Source organism: Gadus morhua, chromosome 13, assembly GCF_902167405.1.
Source record: "Gadus morhua chromosome 13, gadMor3.0, whole genome shotgun sequence".
Taxonomy (NCBI): Eukaryota; Metazoa; Chordata; class Actinopteri; order Gadiformes; family Gadidae; genus Gadus; species Gadus morhua.
The window spans coordinates 157,549-177,433 of NC_044060.1; the positions used below are offsets into that span (position 1 = coordinate 157,549).

A 19,885-nucleotide genomic window follows, 5' to 3' on the forward strand; every position below is an offset into this window, starting at 1 on the left:
ACAGTTAAGTCTGGGAGTTTAAACTTGAACTTTTCGTTCACAGGGCCGAGCAGCGTCTTCTCGTCTGCCTCCATTTTGTTTCAACGCAAATGACGCACCGGGTCAAAGCGCACTATAGAAGCGCGATTAATCTGCGTTAATTATTTTAACGTGTTATTTTTTCTGTGATTAATTAATTGAAATTAATGCGTTCATTTGACAGCCCTAGTGCAAACATTTAAATGTATTTAGCCACAGCCCTTCAATGCACTTCATTCTCAACATAAGACCCTTCAAGGGACTCATGAGCGGGCTGAGACCTGGCTCTGCAGTCAGAGGCCCCCCCACACATGGACCCCGGCTGGTGTGAGCGTGGCCAGAGACCCCCCCCCCACCTCCCAACGCCCCCCAGACTCACTGCCTTCTTCTCTCGTTTGGCGGGGGGAGGCGGCTGCGGCGTAGGCACTATGACGGGGGGCGAGGGGGGGAACACCACTCCGGGGGGCGTCCCCTGGTAGTAGGCCGGGCCTGCCGTCTGGACCGGCGCCGCTACGGCGGGGGACACCGGAGCGTGGTACCTGAGGGGGTCTGGGGGTCCGGGACGGGGAGGAAGAGGAGGGTTACAAAGTCAACAGGGACATTTACCACCCCCGCTAACCCTAACCCCCCCCCGCTAACCCTAACCCCCGCTATGGCCCACAGTAACCCTAACCCTAACCCTAACCCCCGCTATGGCCCAGAGTAACCCTAACACTAACCCCGCTTTGGCCCACAGTAACCCTAACCCCCGCTATGGCCCACAGAAACCCTAACACTAACCCCGCTTTGGCCCACAGTAACCCTAACCCTAACCCTAACCCCCGCTATGGCCCACAGTAACCCTAACACTAACCCTAACACTAACCCCCCTATGGCCCACAGTAACCCTAACCCTAACACTAACCCCGCTTTGGCCCACAGTAACCCTAACACTAACCCCCCCTATGGCCCACAGTAACCCTAACACTAACACTAACCCCCCTATGGCCCACAGTAACCCTAACCCTAACACTAACCCCCCTATGGCCCACAGTAACCCTAACACTAACACTAACCCCCCTATGGCCCACAGTAACCCTAACACTAACCCCGCTTTGGCCCACACTAACCCTAACACTAACCCTAACACTAACCCCCACTATGGCCCACAGTAACCCTAACACTAACCCTAACACTAACCCCCACTATGGCCCACAGTAACCCTAACACTAACCCCCACTATGGCCCACAGTAACCCTAACACTAACCCCCCTATGGCCCACAGTAACCCTAACACTAACCCCGCTATGGCCCACAGTAACCCTAACACTAACCCCCCTATGGCCCACAGTAACCCTAACACTAACCCTAACACTAACCCCCGCTATGGCCCACACTAACCCTAACACTAACCCTAACACTAACCCCGCTTTGGCCCACAGTAACCCTAACACTAACCCCCGCTATGGCCCACACTAACCCTAACACTAACCCTAACACTAACCCCGCTATGGCCCACAGTAACCCTAACACTAACCCTAACACTAACCCCCGCTATGGCCCACAGTAACCCTAACACTAACACTAACCCCCGCTATGGCCCACACTAACCCTAACACTAACCCTAACACTAACCCCCGCTATGGCCCACACTAACCCTAACACTAACCCTAACACTAACCCCCGCTATGGCCCACAGTAACCCTAACACTAACCCCCCTATGGCCCACAGTAACCCTAACACTAACCCCCCTATGGCCCACAGTAACCCTAACACTAACACTAACCCCCCTATGGCCCACAGTAACCCTAACACTAACCCCCGCTATGGCCCACAGTGACCCTAACACTAACCCCGCTATGGCCCACAGTAACCCCAACACTTACCCTAACACTAACCCCCGCTATGGCCCACAGTAACCCTAACACTAACCCTAACACTAACCCCCCTATGGCCCACAGTAACCCTAACACTAACCCCCCTATGGCCCACAGTAACCCTAACACTAACCCTAACACTAACCCCCCTATGGCCCACAGTAACCCTAACACTAACCCCCCTATGGCCCACAGTAACCCTAACACTAACCCTAACACTAACCCCCGCTATGGCCCACAGTAACCCTAACACTAACACTAACCCCCCTATGGCCCACAGTAACCCTAACACTAACCCCCCTATGGCCCACAGTAACCCTAACCCGAACACTAACACTAACCCCCCTATGGCCCACAGTAACCCTAAGACTAACACTAACCCCCCTATGGCCCACAGTAACCCTAACACTAACCCTGCTATGGCCCACAGTAACCCTAACACTAACACTACCCCCCCTATGGCCCACAGTAACCCTAACACTAACACTAACCCCCCTATGGCCCACAGTAACCCTAACACTAACCCTAACACTAACCCCCCTATGGCCCACAGTAACCCTAACCCTAACACTAACCCCCCTATGGCCCACAGTAACCCTAACACTAACCCCCGCTATGGCCCACAGTAACCCTAACACTAACCCCCGCTATGGCCCACAGTAACCCTAACACTAACCCTAACACTAACCCCCGCTATGGCCCACAGTAACCCTAACACTAACCCTAACACTAACCCCGCTATGGCCCACAGTAACCCTAACACTAACACTAACCCCCGCTATGGCCCACAGTAACCCTAACACTAACCCCCGCTATGGCCCACAGTAACCCTAACACTAACCCTAACACTAACCCCCGCTATGGCCCACAGTAACCCTAACACTAACCCCCGCTATGGCCCACAGTAACCCTAACACTAACCCTAACACTAACCCCCGCTATGGCCCACAGTAACCCTAACACTAACCCTAACACTAACCCCCCCTATGGCTCAAAGTGTGTTTGGATTAAGCGCCATGTGGAGAATTGTCGTTTTTTTTGGTCAAGGACGCTTACGGTGATGGAGGATGGAAGGAAAGAAGGAAGGAAGGGAGCAAGGGAGGATGGAAGGAAAGAAGGAAGGAAGGAAGGGAGGGAGGAAGGGACAAATTAAACAAGGTTTAGAGGGACGAGTGTCCTCAGACACAAGAGGTCAACATCCATTCGCGCTCGACTTAAAGAACTCTACTGACGTTAATCAGTCAGTCAGTCAGTCAGTCAGTCAGTCAGTCAGTCAGTCAGTCAGTCAGTCAGTCAGTCAGTCAGTCAGTCAGTCAGTCAGTCAGTCAGTCAGTCAGTCAGTCAGTCAGTCAGTCAGTCAGTCAGTCAGTCAGTCAGTCAGTCAGTCAGTCAGTCAGTCAGTGTGTGTGTGTGTGTGTGTGTGTGTGTGTGTGTGTGTGTGTGTGTGTCTTACGGTAGGGGGTGGGGAACTCTCCGTGGCCGGGAGCAGGGTAGAAGGCTCCGGTGCCGGGGGGCTGTACAGAGTACTGCTGGGGGGGGCCCACGTAGGGAGCACTGTGGCGGTACTGGGGGGGGGGGAGGGGGGAGGGGGAACACGTCATCATCAGGACAGGGAGCATCATCCTCATCATCCTCATCATCATCATCCTCATCATCTGGCTACGAGCCGACAGGGAAACCCTTCTCTTCCATTATCCAATGATGTGTATTTCGCCTTGTCGGGGGTGAGCCTCAGCTTGATATTAATCATGTGAATAATTCATTTTGTTAATAATAAAATGCTAATGATGAACATAGGAACGGCAGAATAGTTAAGGTAGCATCTCGACCATCTATGTTTGGTTGCGTTCGGCGGCACCGATAGCGGGAAAGCTCTTGCATTGAGAAATATGGAGGACAATTGAATGGAGAACAAACTGATGAACTGACCAGGAGTGGCAGTGCTCTGGTAGAACCACAACAAACCAGGCTCGGGAAAACCGAACCCAACCAACTACGGCTCTAATCAGTGTCAGCTGATATCACACCAATTCAAACTAATCTAACCCTCTTTGTTCTGTTGGTTGCTCTTTTGACATGTAGCAGCAGGGGGTGGCCCCTCTAGGGTTTAGGGTTAGTCTGTCCAAGGGCTCAAGTTATCCTAGGGATAAGGGTGCTCTGGGGTTAGGGTTAGCCTATCCTAGGGTGAAGGGTTCATCCCAATTTATAGTTGGCATGCATGAACCGTGGGAGCCGGAGACAACCGCAAAGGACGCAGTCAGGAGCCTCTTGCACTGATCATATGGTGTTAGGGTTAGGTTAATCTTACCCTAACCTAACTCTAATAGACCCAGTCAGGAGCCTCTTGCACTGATCATATGGTGTTAGGGTTAGGTTAATCTTACCCTAACCTAACTCTAATAGACCCAGTCAGGAGCCTCTTGCACTGATCATATGGTGTTAGGGTTAGGTTAATCTTACCCTAACCTAACCCTAATAGACCCAGTCAGGAGCCTCTTGCACTGATCATATGGTGATAGGGTTAGGTTAATCTTACCCTAACCTAACCCTAATAGACCCAGTCAGGAGTCTCTTGCACTGATCATATGGTGTTAGGGTTAGGTTAGGTTAGCCTTACCCTAACCTAACCCTAAAGGACGCAGTCAGGAGCCTCTTGCACTGATCATATGGTGATAGGGTTAGGTTAGGTTAGCCTTACCCTAACCTAACCCTAAAGGACGCAGTCAGGAGCCTCTTGCACTGATCATATGGTGATAGGGTTAGGTACATGTCATACTGGCCCCAGGGTGTTCCGCTCTGCGGGGGCGTAGTGACCCAGACTGCTGCAGCCCGCTGACACTGACAGCAGCATGGGCGGTTGGGTTGGCTGGTGTTGTTAGGACGGCCCCAGGATGAGGATGGAGACCCCCACATCGATCTAAACATTATTAGGACCCCCCTGTCCTAGGGGTTAGGCTGTCCTAGGGGTTAGGCTGTCCTAGGGGTTAGGCTGTCCTAGGGGTTAGGCAGTCCTAGGGGTTAGGCTGTCCTAGGGGTTAGGCTGTCCTAGGGGTTAGGCTGTCCTAGGGGTTTGGGTTAGGCTGTCCTAGGGGTTAGGCTGTCCTAGGGGTTAGGCTGTCCTAGGGGTTAGGGTAAGGCTGTCCTAGGGTTAGGCTGTCCTAGGGGTTAGGCAGTCCTAGGGGTTAGGCAGTCCTAGGGGTTAGGCAGTCCTAGGGGTTAGGCAGTCCTAGGGGTTAGGCTGTCCTAGGGGTTAGGCTGTCCTAGGGGTTAGGGTAAGGCTGTCCAAGGGTTAGGCTGTCCTAGGGGTTTGGGTTAGGCTGTCCTAGGGGTTTGGGTTAGGCTGTCCTAGGGGTTAGGCTGTCCTAGGGGTTAGGCTGTCCTAGGGGTTAGGCTGTCCTAGGGGTTAGGCTGTCCTAGGGGTTTGGGTTAGGCTGTCCTAGGGGTTAGGCTGTCCTAGGGGTTAGGCTGTCCTAGCGGTTAGGCTGTCCTAGGGGTTAGGGTTCCTCCCCACTGGGACGAGGCCTACCTGTGGGATGTAGTACTGGGCGGCCTGTGGCGAGGGGAAGGGCATGGGGGCCATGGTCATCATGATGGGCTGGCTCTGGGGGTAGACGGCCGACGGGGGGTTCTGAGCCCCGGGCCTCAGGGAGGGGGGGTTGGTGGGCAGCGTGGGCCGGGCCGCCTGCATCTGGGCCCTCTGGAAAAACTGATAGTAGAGAGAGAGAGACAGAGAGAGACAGAGAGACAGAGAGAGAGAGAGAGAGAGAGAGAGAGAGAGAGAGAGAGAGAGACAAAGGAGGAGAGAGAGAGAGACAGAGACAGAGACAGAGAGAGAGAGAGAGAGAGAGACAAAGGAGGAGAGAGAGAGAGACAGAGACAGAGACAGAGAGAGAGAGAGAGAGAGAGAGAGAGAGAGAGAGAGAGAGAGAGAGAGAGAGAGAGAGAGAGAGACAAAGGAGGAGAGAGAGACAAAGGAGGAGAGAGAGAGACAAAGGAGAGGGGAAAGAGAGACAGAGACAGAGACAGAGAGAGACAGAGAGAGAGAGAGACAGAGAGAGACAGAGACAGGAAAATGTAACATTGCCGTGAAGAGAAGGAAAACGATAACCTTTGAATGTTGTTTTTTCATTAAAGCTGATACTCAGCAGTCGAAAGGGGAGGTCCGTAGGACAATCTCAACGTATAACAGTTCAACGCAGTCCTGAATACCTAAAACTGGGATTAAGCAGCGAATATGGCCAAGTTGAAAAAACGATTCCAGTAAGGTGCCATCGCTGTCACATGTTGATGAACGAAGAGAAAGGCTTGAATGGGAGGTTGGACTACAAACACCGACCCCATTGTGTGGCAGGCCATCGCTGACCAAGATACGTCCTGATCAAAAGGACCTTCCTGCTGGATCAGAGAGCACTGGACACATGACAGACTCTCTGAGTCAGACCACTGTTCAGCGGCACCGGGCCCTAAGCGCCACCTCGTCTACTCTCACCCCTGCGCCTCCATTCATCCACCTCCACCCCCCCTCCTCATCCCTATCCACCTCACGGGTTACAAGCCAGCAGCCCCCCTCCCAGCATGATATGGACCACTTCCAGGAAGCACAGCAGCACATTTGCGATGACACCCTGGTAGAGGGCGCCAGAGGGCCGGGGGACAGACGGGAGACAGAGGGGGGGACAGAGGCCGCTCTGGGTCCCACGGCCTGCCCAGACCCTGGGGGCCGCCACTTAGAGGGGACCGCCATGGTCTGTACAAAGACCAAACAGATGCTGTCATTTCTTCATAACATATTTATTCAAATGGCTTCAGATGAGGTCGATTGTGACCAGAAGCCCCCCCCCCCCATCCGAGGTGCAGTGTGAAGTACTGGCGTAGGGCCCGACCGATTTATCGGCCTGCCGATTTAATCGGCCAATTATAGCCTTTTTGAAAATAATCGGCCAAAAAGACGCCGATTACAACCGATTTTTTTTTTTATTTATATTTTTTTAAATGTTATTGCGCTTAGTATCCTGCAGATTGCGCTCCTACTCGCCTTGCTAACTAACAACTTTAAATGGAGTAAAAGAGAGGAGATTGAATTTTACCGTACAACATGAAAGCACGCTCGCTCAGGAAGCTGGGCGCTCACCTCACCAATGTACACAAGACGCGTTGTTTGAGCATGTTGTGCCTGTTTTTCTTTAGGTCCCAGGCCATGTTCATTTGTTATACTGTAGACTCTAACGGTGAGACCATACTGCTCAGCACGCACGTGTTAGTCACTGCTCACGAGCGCAGCACATTGGGAGTTAGTTATTTTACATTTTACATTACACTCATTTTTGACTGTAAATGTATTCTAAAACACTCAAAGGTTCTGCATTCAATTCACATATTCATCAAAAGTGTTTAAAGTATATTTAAGGTATCAAAAACTACGTTTTATATGCTTTTTTTTTTTTTTTAAATCGGCCGATTAAATCATAATCGTAATTTTTCTCTGAAAATAATCGGCATCGGCACTCAAAAATCAATATCGGTCGGGCCCTACTTCACACTGATCAGTTCGACCAACAAGCTTCTGTTCTGCTGCTCTATCTCTAGTTCAGAGACCCATGGGTCTGAGAGCGTATCAATCTCCATTCTGATGTGGATATGGCATTTCACAATGTTTGTAAACATAGGCGTCAGATACTTCCGGGTGGCAGAACGCGCGCGGCTTCCACCGCCCTGAGGCCGTCCAGCCGGCTACGGTCAACAGGGTTACAGTCAGAACCATTGTTGTTGATCTCAAGTTGAGGGGATGACGAAAACAAATACATACAGTATAGATAGATATAGAGACATCTATCTATTAATGAGACGTCCCATAGCACGAAGAAATCCTTCATTCATGCCATTAACTCTGTTTTCTGGATCGCTCTGCCCTGGTCAAATGACGTGGAAGGGTTTGTTAACTAGTGGGGCCATCGGAGACCGCTTCGGCTTTGCCACCCCCGGAAGAAGGTTTATTATTACTGTGACGTCATGGTGAATTGTCGTATTGATAATAAAAATAGATGCCAATGGACTTAAAGCGCCACATTTTGTTTAGTCAGGAAATATAACACAAAAATAACTGCCTCTAGTGATGTGGATGCACGTTGGGACTCACTGACCAACACCACATCAGAGATTGTGTCGTACCGGTCACTGTGACACACAAACAGGATCACTGTGAAACACATCCAACGCTCTTAAACATACAGCGCTCTCACACATGTTGTGAAACACAGGGACGTCTTCTGAACAACACCTTCTGGAACAAGACCTGGGGAATGCATAACAAGCCTTCCCTCTTGGCAGCGATGAGGAAACCGTTCCAGTCACCGGTGACTCATCAGAGAGGAGGACCGTATGGGCAGATCTCAACACCACTCCATCAATGATGGTGGTTTCTATGACATGGCAGACAGCGTGCAGCGGCCAGCTGCAGCCACCGGACCCATCAGGTGAGAGGGTTAGGGGTGAGAGGGTTAGGGGTGAGAGGGTTAGGGTGAGAGGGTTAGGGGTGAGAGGGTTAGGGGCGAGAGGGTTAGGGGCGAGAGGGTTAGGGGTGAGAGGGTTAGGGGTGAGAGGGTTAGGGGCGAGAGGGTTAGGGTGAGAGGGTTAGGGTGAGAGGGTTAGGGGCGAGAGGGTTAGGGTGAGAGGGTTAGGGGTGAGAGGGTTAGGGGCGAGAGGGTTAGGGGTGAGAGGGTTAGGGGTGAGAGGGTTAGGGGTGAGAGGGTTAGGGGTGAGAGGGTTAGGGGTGAGAGGGTTAGGGGTGAGAGGGTTAGGATGAGAGGGTTAGGGTGAGAGGGTTAGGGGTGAGAGGGTTAGGGGTGAGAGGGTTAGGGGCGAGAGGGTTAGGGGTGAGAGGGTTAGGGGTGAGAGGGTTAGGGGTGAGAGGGTTAGGGGTGAGAGGGTTAGGGGTGAGAGGGTTAGGGGCGAGAGGGTTAGGGGCGAGAGGGTTAGGGGCGAGAGGGTTAGGAGTGAGAGGGTTAGGGGTGAGAGGGTTAGGGGTGAGAGGGTTAGGGGTGAGAGGGCACCGCGTGCACAGTCTTTACTGGGAGTTAAGATACAGTGGGAGTCTCTACTGGGAGTTAAGATACAGTGGGAGTCTCTACTGGGAGTTAAGATACAGTGGGAGTCCCTACTGGGAGTTAAGATACAGTGGGAGTCCCTACTGGGAGTTAAGATACAGTGGGAGTCTCTACTGGGAGTTAAGATACAGTGGGAGTCTCTACTGGGAGAGAGCAGAGATACAGTGGGAGTCTACTGGGAGAGAGTAGAGATACAGTGGGAGTCTACTGGGAGAGAGTAGAGATACAGTGGGAGTCTACTGGGAGAGAGTAGAGATACAGTGGGAGTCTACTGGGAGAGGGTAGAGATACAGTGGGAGTCTACTGGGAGAGGGTAGAGATACAGTGGGAGTCTACTGGGAGAGAGTAGAGATACAGTGGGAGTCTACTGGGAGAGGGTAGAGATACAGTGGGAGTCTACTGAGGGAGAGTAGAGATACAGTGGGAGTCTACTGGGAGAGAGTAGAGATACAGTGGGAGTCTACTGGGAGAGGGTAGAGCTACAGTGGGAGTCTACTGGGAGAGGGTAGAGATACAGTGGGAGTCTACTGGGAGAGGGTAGATACAGGGGGAGTCTACTGGGAGAGGGTAGAGCTACAGTGGGAGTCTACTGGGAGAGGGTAGAGATACAGTGGGAGTCTACTGGGAGAGGGTAGAGCTACAGTGGGAGTCTACTGGGAGAGGGTAGAGATACAGTGGGAGTCTACTGGGAGAGGGTAGAGCTACAGTGGGAGTCTACTGGGAGAGGGTAGAGATACAGTGGGAGTCTACTGGGAGAGGGTAGAGATACAGTGGGAGTCTACTGGGAGAGGGTAGAGCTACAGTGGGAGTCTACTGGGAGAGGGTAGAGATACAGTGGGAGTCTACTGGGAGAGGGTAGAGCTACAGTGGGAGTCTACTGGGAGAGGGTAGAGATACAGTGGGAGTCTACTGGGAGAGGGTAGATACAGGGGGAGTCTACTGGGAGAGGGTAGATACAGGGGGAGTCTACTGGGAGAGGGTAGAGATACAGTGGGAGTCTACTGGGAGAGAGTAGAGCTACAGTGGGAGTCTACTGGGAGAGGGTAGATACAGTGGGAGTCTACTGGGAGAGGGTAGAGATACAGTGGGAGTCTACTGGGAGAGAGTAGAGCTACAGTGGGAGTCTACTGGGAGAGGGTAGAGATACAGGGGGAGTCTACTGGGAGAGGGTAGATACAGTGGGAGTCTACTGGGAGAGGGTAGAGCTACAGTGGGAGTCTACTGGGAGAGAGTAGAGCTACAGTGGGAGTCTACTGGGAGAGGGTAGATACAGTGGGAGTCTACTGGGAGAGGGTAGAGATACAGTGGGAGTCTACTGGGAGAGAGTAGAGCTACAGTGGGAGTCTACTGGGAGAGGGTAGAGATACAGGGGGAGTCTACTGGGAGAGGGTAGATACAGTGGGAGTTTACTGGGAGAGGGTAGAGCTACAGTGGGTGGAACGAGGAAGCGGCTGTTACTGGGCACTGCGAGGCGGAGCCAGGTCGCCATCGTAGAAGGACAACACTGGACAACACAGATCAGATCAACAAAGAGCCACTGTCATCTCACAGGGAGAAAACCTTGTTGCGCAAGATTGCATCAATTCACATTTTCAAGGCACTTTCTACAAAGAAACATTTGTTCAAAAACTGAATTTCACATCATAAAGTAGCAGTAAATGAACTGCAAAACTAAGGAATAACAGCAGACAGACGGGCGGTGAACAACGTGACGAAGGCCTTTCTGCCACATGCAGTTCATCAAAACTAAACAAGGCCAGTCTAGTTAACAGGCCATCATTCATTTGTCAAACATTATTAAACATCATCAACACTGAAACAGTAGCTCATTTTAAAAAGAGCCTTATGATTAAAACCAAACTGTACTTGAGAGGGAAGAAAGACAGTAGTGGGGGGGGGGAGAGATGGCGGGGGGGGAAGTTTTGAAAGGTAGAGAGGGGGTTTGTTCCTCGTCATGCCATGCAAGAACTAGAGATCAACAGGTAGGAGGAGGATCGCTAGGAGAGCTAAACGTTACCTGGACGGGCCTGAATCCTCCCTTGAGTAGTGAAAGCAGAAGAGACCGAGAGAGAAGGACAGAAGCCAGATGGGAGACAGCACTAGTGGGTGTGATGTTCCAACACAAGCAGAATGTAGTCCACCAACATATTTCAGAGCATGGGATAATAGCCTGAAACTCTACGTCTTACAGGAGAACTTGCATAAATCAACAAAATCGAGTTAACATGAGGTTACCTGTAAAACATTTGTTTTACCAAATGTACCAGGTTTTACTGGTTCACTAAATATTATACAAAAATAATTATATTTCTCGGACATGCACTACCTAGTACATCTTAGTAGTCCTAGTACTTCATGTTTACGTACATAACGACCCAAGGTTTCACCAAGAGATTCAGCTTGAACTAGCCAGGCCTGGTGTGAACCGGCCAGGCCTGATGTGAACCGGCCAGGCCTGGTGTGAACCGGCCAGGCCTGGTGTGAACCGGCCAGGCCTGGTGTGAACCGGCCAGGCCTGGTGTGAACCGGTGTAGCAAACCAACAAACATCAGGCGTGCCTTCTTTATTCCAGCATTAGGTCTGTAGTATAGAGGGGGACCTAGAACATGGGGGTACAGGGGTAAACAGAGGCATTGACCCTCACATTGGCCCTCCCTCCCTGGAGAGAGGGGGTACGAGAGAGGGGGCGGGTACAATAACCTCTTGTCCGGTGGGCCAGTGGCCTAAACGCCACACGGACTCCTCAGCGCAGACATGACAGTAACAATAGAAGGCGCATCACAGGAAGCAAGACCTCCATGGTGACATCAGCCGCTCTGAGGACGTCCTATGCTCTTGGCAGATGAAAGAACGTTCAGGCCTCAATGGTAAATGTGTTTTTTTGGTGCTCTTGTGTTTGCGTGTGTTGGGGCAGAGGCAGGCACAATACCAGTGTTCTCTAGTGCTTATAAAAGCCCATTGTGTAGGCTTCAAATGTTTTTCCGACTCTGCTTCCGTGGCGACACTAAAGAGCCCGGGGCCGCTGTGCCGCCCTGGCCACGCCCCCTGGCCTGACTCCACCCCCATGCTGATTGTCCACGCCCTCTTGGCACAGCCTCCGTCATGCCTGCTAGGAAGTGTTTGTACACATCGGCAAAAACACGCCAGCAAAGAACTGCGCCAGGCCTTTATTTATAGCGGCAGGCACCGGACAGACCAATTAATAAATAACTGGATTTAGCACGGAGGCATGCGGAAGGTGAGGATGACTGAGTCACTTCGTGTGTGTGTGGGGGGGGGTGTAGATGACAGCAGTTGGTTATTAATTACAACACGGATCAGAAGGGAAGGTTCCAGGAAGTGTAATGTATAGCGTCTTGAGGGCTGAGTCATTGGCCAAGCTCTGCCAAGAAACATCAAGGAACTCGTCATGTCCCCCCCCCAGTCTGAGCAGCCTAACAGAGTGACCCCAGTATCACTAACCCTAACAGAGTGACCCCAGTATCACTAACCCTAACAGAGTGACCCCAGTATCACTTACTCTCACAGAGTGACCCCAGTATCACTAACCCTCACAGAGTGACCCCAGTATCACTAACCCTAACAGAGTGACCCCAGTATCACTAACCCTCACAGAGTGACCCCAGTATCACTAACCCTCAAAGAGTGACCCCAGTATCACTAACCCTAACAGAGTGACCCCAGTATCACTAACCCTCACAGAGTGACCCCAGTATCACTAACCCTCACAGAGTGACCCCAGTATGCTCCATCCAGCTCCTGCGCCCCCTCCTCTGTGTCTTCCCACAGGTTAAGGAGCTGCACAGAGCATCATCCCGTTTGCTAGACGGCCGTCGAAGAGGACAATAACAACTTTTATTGAAACGATTTTGAATTTAATTCGCTTATTTTTTGGGGTTTGAGGTCATCATAAACCATAATTGAATCTGGCTAGCAGTATAAAGACCTTGATTGGCCGCGTAAACACCAGATGCCACCAGAGGAAAGATGGACATAGTAGAGAGTTGTTTGGACCTGAAGAGGCCCGGACTGGGTTAGGGGTTATGAACTGCACGAGGACACAGGTGGGGGAGGTGCCGGGGGGGGCATTGAGTGGGGGTCAATTACCTGATGGTGTGTTGGTCGAGGGCCCGTTGCAAACTGGTGTTTGGGTGGGTGGGTGTGGGGGGGGGGGGGGAGTTGAGATCCAAGAGAGAGAGAGAGACAAAGAACAGATGAACATGACATGGTAGAAGCTTGGCAGTATGATACTAAAACACAAGGAGTAGGAAAGCTGAGCGACTAGCTGGCCATCTTAGAGACAACCCACAATCAACACACTCTTATTCACAGACTCAACACCTCGCTCCTCCTGAAGTCCAGACTGCAACAGGCTCACAGACGGTTCAGCCCATTATTACACAATCCCATCAAACCCTTGAAAGACCGCAATGGGAATTTTCCTCCATTTTTTTCGTGCCAATATGCATTTTTATCTGAGCGCAAGCGTTTTGAATACGATTACAAGAGTTAAAATGTTGAAACTGATTCTGAACTTCAATAACTGATGAAAATAAAGAGCACTGTCAGATTGTATGGCATAGTCACAGCTAAAAATCCAAATATCTTCGAATCATTTGCATTGTGTTTATCAGATAGATAATCCATCAGAATCATCAGCGTTCAATTAAATAAATGAATACATAAAATCATACAAAGTACTTCTCATTAGAAGCAGTACCTGACCCAGATTCAACGATCTTTCACTGGTTTCCGATGAAGACCGGTTGCAGAATGGATAAAAAGAAAACATTCGTGCTCTGAGGTCTGCATGTAGAGAACAACGCCTCCAATATGGTTCAGAACCTCTGATGAGATCTGCTAACATTCAGCCAACGGTGGAACGAGGCCTCCCTGAGTGAACCCTATTCTGTACCTGCGGTTCCGACTGGGAGATGCTGAAAGACACAAATATTGAACGGAACATTTGTCCCAGCCAGCGATAACCATGGCTCAGGAAGAACGTCAGCTAAGTTCTGATGTATGGACCTGGAGGCAGAATCCTGGCCCATCAAAAAGACAACATCCGAGGCTAAAGCACGATATCAAAACAACATCATGTCTCCGCATCACTCTATCCCGACGTGGATCTGGTGTCCCCTAGCACTCTGCCGCGCGGCCAGCAGCCTGTGACCCACGTCACGGGCCAGACGTCAACACGCTGACTCAGCAAAATCTGGATCCAACATGGCTGCCTCAAAGCAACATGATCCGTGTGTTTTGAACGCCGGCAGATCGGCAAGGGTGACCAGTGACACTCACCGGACGACTCTGAGGCTGTGCATTCATTGGCTGCGTTTGAGTAGAGTACACTAGAGGGGCGGAGCCAGGGTTCTGTACAGGGTTGTATGGAGACTGTAGACAGTGAAGAAAGAGAGAAAGAGGATGGATACACAAGGGGGATATGCGATTGTGTTAATTATTGAGAATTACAGTGCATGACATTTTCATTGTTTTAACATCGAGGAATCTGTGTTGCATGAATGCACACAATCATGGGTGCACCAGCAGCTTGTGTAGCTTGTGTGAACAGAGTGTTAATGTGTGTGGAGCCAACAGTTTATGAGTCACAGAACAGAGTACAAGTGAGGGCAGCAGATCGTATCCACTGCTGTGTGTCAACGAGACCAGCACAAAAAGAAAAGCTGCTCCTGTAGTCGCTGGGAAGGGCTCATCACCTCAGTTGGCTCTGGCAGTCAAGCTATTTATAGGCGGCTCGTAGAGCAGAGGAGCCGCTTGGTAGGGAGGGCTGGAGCGCTGGGGGCGTAGCAGGCCCCTGGGACACGGGAGGGGGAAGAACTCGGGGGGTATGCCTAGAGAGCTGGGGCTCATGTCACTGTGTGGCCAGCGATGGGGGAACCCCAACCGAGATACCATGCTCTATGACTGTTGAAGTCTTAATAGGGGCTCACACACACACACACACACACACACACACACACACACACACACACACACACACACACACACACACACACACACACACACACACACACACACACACACACACACACACACACACACACACACACACGGCTTTAACTCACCCCTGGGCCTGTCTCCCAGCCCTTGGGGTAGCGGTACGCCGACGCTGTGGCGAGCGATACCTGAGAGAGCGCGGCGGAGTGGGGGTGGTTGGGGGGCGTGCACGCCAAGCCGGGGTGGCCCTTTGAGAGGTCGTGAGCAGCATACTGAGGCCCAGCATGCCTGGGTATCTGGGGGCGTGGGACAGACAGACAGACAGAGGGTTAGGACGGAAGCCAAGACCAGAGTGTGGCTGCACCGAGGGCCACTGAGGCACAGTGGAATAAAAATGGATGTCATCCGCTTCCTTACTTTACGCCTCAATAGTTCTAAATCTAATGCTGTAATCCATCTGGATGGTACGCCGGTACATGCAAGTTGTAAGTTGCAACTCTCCCATCTTTCTTACGGCATTTCACTGAGGCACGCCCCCTTTTAGTCACAGTATCTCGTCGCTTTGAAAGTAGAGCGAGTTCAGTGAGGCCAACAAAATTGGCTGCGCCCGTAGAGAGATTTATTAGGGGTCCAAGCCAACAGGTTGGATCCCTATTGTTTTTGTAAGGATTTTTATTATTAGGGGTCCAAGCCAACAGGTTGGATCCCTATTGTTTTTGTAAGGATTTTTCCTATTATTATTATTCTTCCCCCCGTGCTTGTGGGACTACAGCCCAAACCGTAAATGGTGCACACGCGCCAATTGCATGACTAGATCCAGGTCCGGCACCGCTACTCAGATAACCAAATCCAGACGCGCCGGCCACTAGGTGGCGCTATACCAAGGACAGACGCGTTTGGGGCTATAACTCCCACACCGAATCTCCCACATTCAAAAACTTGTACGCACAGATTCACTGGAGTCTGCTGCATCTTTTGGCATAGGCCACGCCCATTTGCGTCTATAATTTTTTTTCGCAAAATCGCGAAAACCGCAAAAATGCTTATTCCCTACTCCTCCCACATTTCTTGACCAATCGACACCAAACTTTGCACACGACATCTTCAGACGCACGCGCAAAGAATGCAGGAAACACTTTTTTGATGCGACCTTTGACGACGAAACGGTAGCGTTTTGAATATTGGTTTATTAGCTAAATTAGACGTGGAATATCCAAAATCCCGAAAAATTCAAAATTACACATCGGATCGACTCCAAGTTTTACACACATGTTGGTGCTAACCTTTACGTCGTTCGATAAAAATTTCGGAAAATTTCGCCATTAGGGGGCGCAATAAACGAGGAAATTGTATATCTTCTACAAAATTTCGCCGCGAAAACGCTACACTAACTTCTCGCTACTCCTACCACAGTCAAATCCTTTGTATCCACAGGTTCAGGGTAGCGTTTTGAACACATGCTTCGCTTTGTGCCGGCGAAACACACATTTCTTGTCGCGTTGTGCCGGCGAAATGCACACTTCTTGGACCCCTGCATAACTGCTTGCAGTTCTAGTTAGGGGTCCAAGCCAACAGGTTGGATCCCTATTGTTTTTGTAAGGATTATTCCTATTATTCTTACCTCCCTAAAAGTGGTACTACAGCCCAAACCGTAAATGGTGCCGACACGCCAATTGCATGACTAGATCCAGATCTCTTCGGACTACGCAGACGACAAAATCCAGACCTGCCGGCCACTAGGTGGCGCTATACCAAGGAATACGCGTTTGGGGCTATAACTCCCACACCGAACCTCCCACATTCAAAAACTTGTACCCACATATTCACTGGAGTCTGCTGCATCTTTTGGCCTAGGCCACGCCCATTTGCGTCTAGAATTTTTTTTCGCAAAATCGCGAAAACCGCAAAACTGTTTTTTCGCTACTCCTCCCACATTTCTTGACCAATCGACACCAAACATTGCACACGGCATCTTCAGACGCACACGCATAGAAATGATAGACACTTTTTTGATCGGACCTTCGACGACGAAACGGTAGCGTTTTGAATATTGGTTTATGAGCTAAATTAGACGTGGAAAATCAAAAATCCAAAGAAATCCAAAATTAGACATCGGAACGAGTCCAAATTTTACACACATGTTGGTGCTAACCTTAATGTCGTTCGACAAAAATTTCGGAAAATTTCGCCATTAGGGGGCGCCATAAACGACGAAATTGTTTATCTTCTACAAAATTTCGCCGCGAAAACGCTACACTGACTTCTCGCTACTCCTACCACAGTCATATCCTTTGTATCCACAGGTTCAGGGTAGCGTTTTGAACACATGCTTCGCGTTGTGCCGGCGAAACGCACGTTTCTTGTCGCGTTGTGCCGGCGAAATGCACACTTCTTGGACCCCTGCATAACTGCTTGCAGTTCTAGTTATTATACTTACCCCCCTAAAAGTGGTACCACAGCCCAAACCGTAAAAGGTGCACACACGCCAATTACATGACTAGATCCCGATCTCTTCGGACTACGCAGACGACAAAATCCAGACACGCCGGTCACTAGGTGGCGCTATACCAAGGAATACGCGTTTGGGGCTATAACTCCCACACCGAACCTCCCACAGTCAAAAACTTGTACGCACATATTCACTGGAGTCTGCTGCATCTTTTGGCATAGGCCACGCCCATTTGCGTCTATAATTTTTTTTAGCAAAATCGCGAAAACCGCAAAGCTGTATTTTCGCTACTCCTCCCACATTTCTTGACCAATCGACACCAAACTTTGCACACGACATCTTCAGACACACACGCAAAGAATGCATGAAACACTTTTTTGATCCGACCTTCGACGACGAAACGGTAGCGTTTTGAATATTGGTTTATTAGCTAAATTAGACGTGAAAAATCCAAAATCCAAAAAAATCCAAAATTAGACATCGGATCGAGTCCAAATTCTACACACATGTTGGTGCTAACCTTAATGACGTTCGATAAAAAATTCGGAAAATTTCGCCATTAGGGGGCGCAATAAACGAGGAAATTGTATATCTTCTTATTGGCCGAAGGAATGTTCTTCAAACTCAAGGGATACCATCAAGGGGCAAACCCGAGTCTATATAGAAAATATGGCCAAGAACTATTAATATGGGCGGGAGTTATTTGGCAAAGGAAAATTGTCTTTGGAAAATTTTGCCACAGGGCGGCGCCAAAAAACGACGATATTGTCTATCTCCTATTTGGCCAATGGAATGTGCTGAAAACGCGTTTTAGGCTATAACTCCCACACCGAAGCTCCCACAGTCAAAACCTTTATATCCACATGTTGTTCACAGTAGCGTTTTCAATACTTGCATCGCGTTGTGCCGGCGAAATGCACATTTCTTGTCGCGTTGTGCCGGCGAAATGCACACTTCTTGGACCCCTGCATAACTGCTTGCAGTTCTAGTTAGGGGTCCAAGCCAACAGGTTGGATCCCTATTGTTTTTGTAAGGATTTTTATTATTATTATTATTATTATACTTCCTACCAAGAAAGTGCTACTACAGCCCAAACCGTAAATGGTGCACACACGCCAATTACATGACTAGATCTAGGTACGTGAAGACTATGCAGACGACAAAATCCAGACACGCCGGCCACTAGGTGGCGCTATACCAAGGAAAGACGCGTTTGGGGCTATAACTCCCACACCGAACCTCCCACAGTCAAAAACTTGTACGCACATATTCACTGGAGTCTGCTGCATCTTTTGGCATAGGCCACGCCCATTTGCGTCCATAATTTTTTTTCGCAAAATCGCGAAAACCGCAAAACTGTTTTTTCCCTACTCCTCCCACATTTCTTGACCAATCAACACCAAACTTTGCACACGACATCTTCAGACACACACGCAAAGAATGCACGAAAGACTTTTTTGATCCGACCTTCGACGACGAAACGGTAGTGTTTTGAATATTGGTTTATTAGCTAAATTAGACGTGGAATAGCAAAAATCCAAAGAAATCCAAAATGAGACATCGGATCGAGTCCAAATTTTACACACATGTTGGTGCTAACCTTAATGTCGTTCGATAAAAATTTCGGAAAATTTCGCCATTAGGGGGCGCAATAAACGAGGAAATTGTATATCTTCTAATTGGCCAAAGGAATGTTCTTCAAACTCAAGGGAAACCATCAAGGGGCAAACCCGAGTCTATATAGAAAATATGGCCAAGAATTATTAATGTGGGCGGGAGTTATTTGGCAAAGGAAAATTGTCCTTGGAAAATTTCGCCACAGGGCGGCGCCAAAAAACGACGACATTGTCTATCTCCTATTTGGCCAATGTTCTGAAAACGCGTTTTAGGCTATAACTCCCACACCGAAGCTCCCACAGTCAAAACCTTTATATCCACAGGTTCAGGGTAGCGTTTTGAACACATGCTTCGCGTTGTGCCGACGAAACGCACATTTCTTGTCGCGTTGTGCCGGCGAAATGCACACTTCTTGGACCCCTGCATAACTGCTTGCAGTTCTAGTTATTATACTTCCCGCGCTAAAAGTGGGCCCACAGCCCAAACCGTAAATGGTGCCGACACGCCAATTGCATGACTAGATCCAGGTCCGGCACCGCTACTCAGATAACAAAATCCAGACACGCCGGCCACTAGGTGGCGCTATACCAAGGAAAGACGCGTTTGGGGCTATAACTCCCACACCGAACCTCCCACATTCAAAACCTTGTACACACATATTCACTGGAGTCTGCTGCATCTTTTGGCATAGGCCACGCCCATTTGCGTCTGGAATTTTTTTTCGCAAAATCGCGAAAACCGCAAAACTGTTTTTTCGCTACTCCTCCCACATTTCTCGACCAATCAACACCAAACTTTGCACACGACATCTTCAGACGCACACGCAAAGAATGCACGAAACACTCTTTTGATGCGACCTTTGACGACGAAACGGTAGCGTTTT

At 50.0% G+C, this 19,885-nt stretch overlaps 1 protein-coding gene across 13 annotated transcripts in view; it reads right to left on the reverse strand.

Annotated features, from left to right (window-relative positions):
* The window catches only part of LOC115557217 (eukaryotic translation initiation factor 4 gamma 3), a 73,283-nt gene that overhangs the window by 39,774 nt on the left and 13,624 nt on the right, over window positions 1-19,885 (reverse strand). For 11 of the 13 annotated variants that reach the window (XM_030374864.1, XM_030374855.1, XM_030374852.1 and 8 more), the window contains 7 exons: window positions 15,065-15,232; window positions 14,280-14,372; window positions 13,086-13,118; window positions 10,996-11,016; window positions 5,402-5,581; window positions 3,329-3,440; window positions 398-567 (listed from right to left, as the gene is read on the reverse strand). In XM_030374864.1, coding sequence (XP_030230724.1) covers window positions 398-567; window positions 3,329-3,440; window positions 5,402-5,581; window positions 10,996-11,016; window positions 13,086-13,118; window positions 14,280-14,372; window positions 15,065-15,232 — 777 coding nt within the window. The remainder of the gene's footprint in view (window positions 1-397; window positions 568-3,328; window positions 3,441-5,401; window positions 5,582-10,995; window positions 11,017-13,085; window positions 13,119-14,279; window positions 14,373-15,064; window positions 15,233-19,885) is intronic. The other 2 variants (XM_030374865.1, XM_030374858.1) reach the window with 1 other exon arrangement.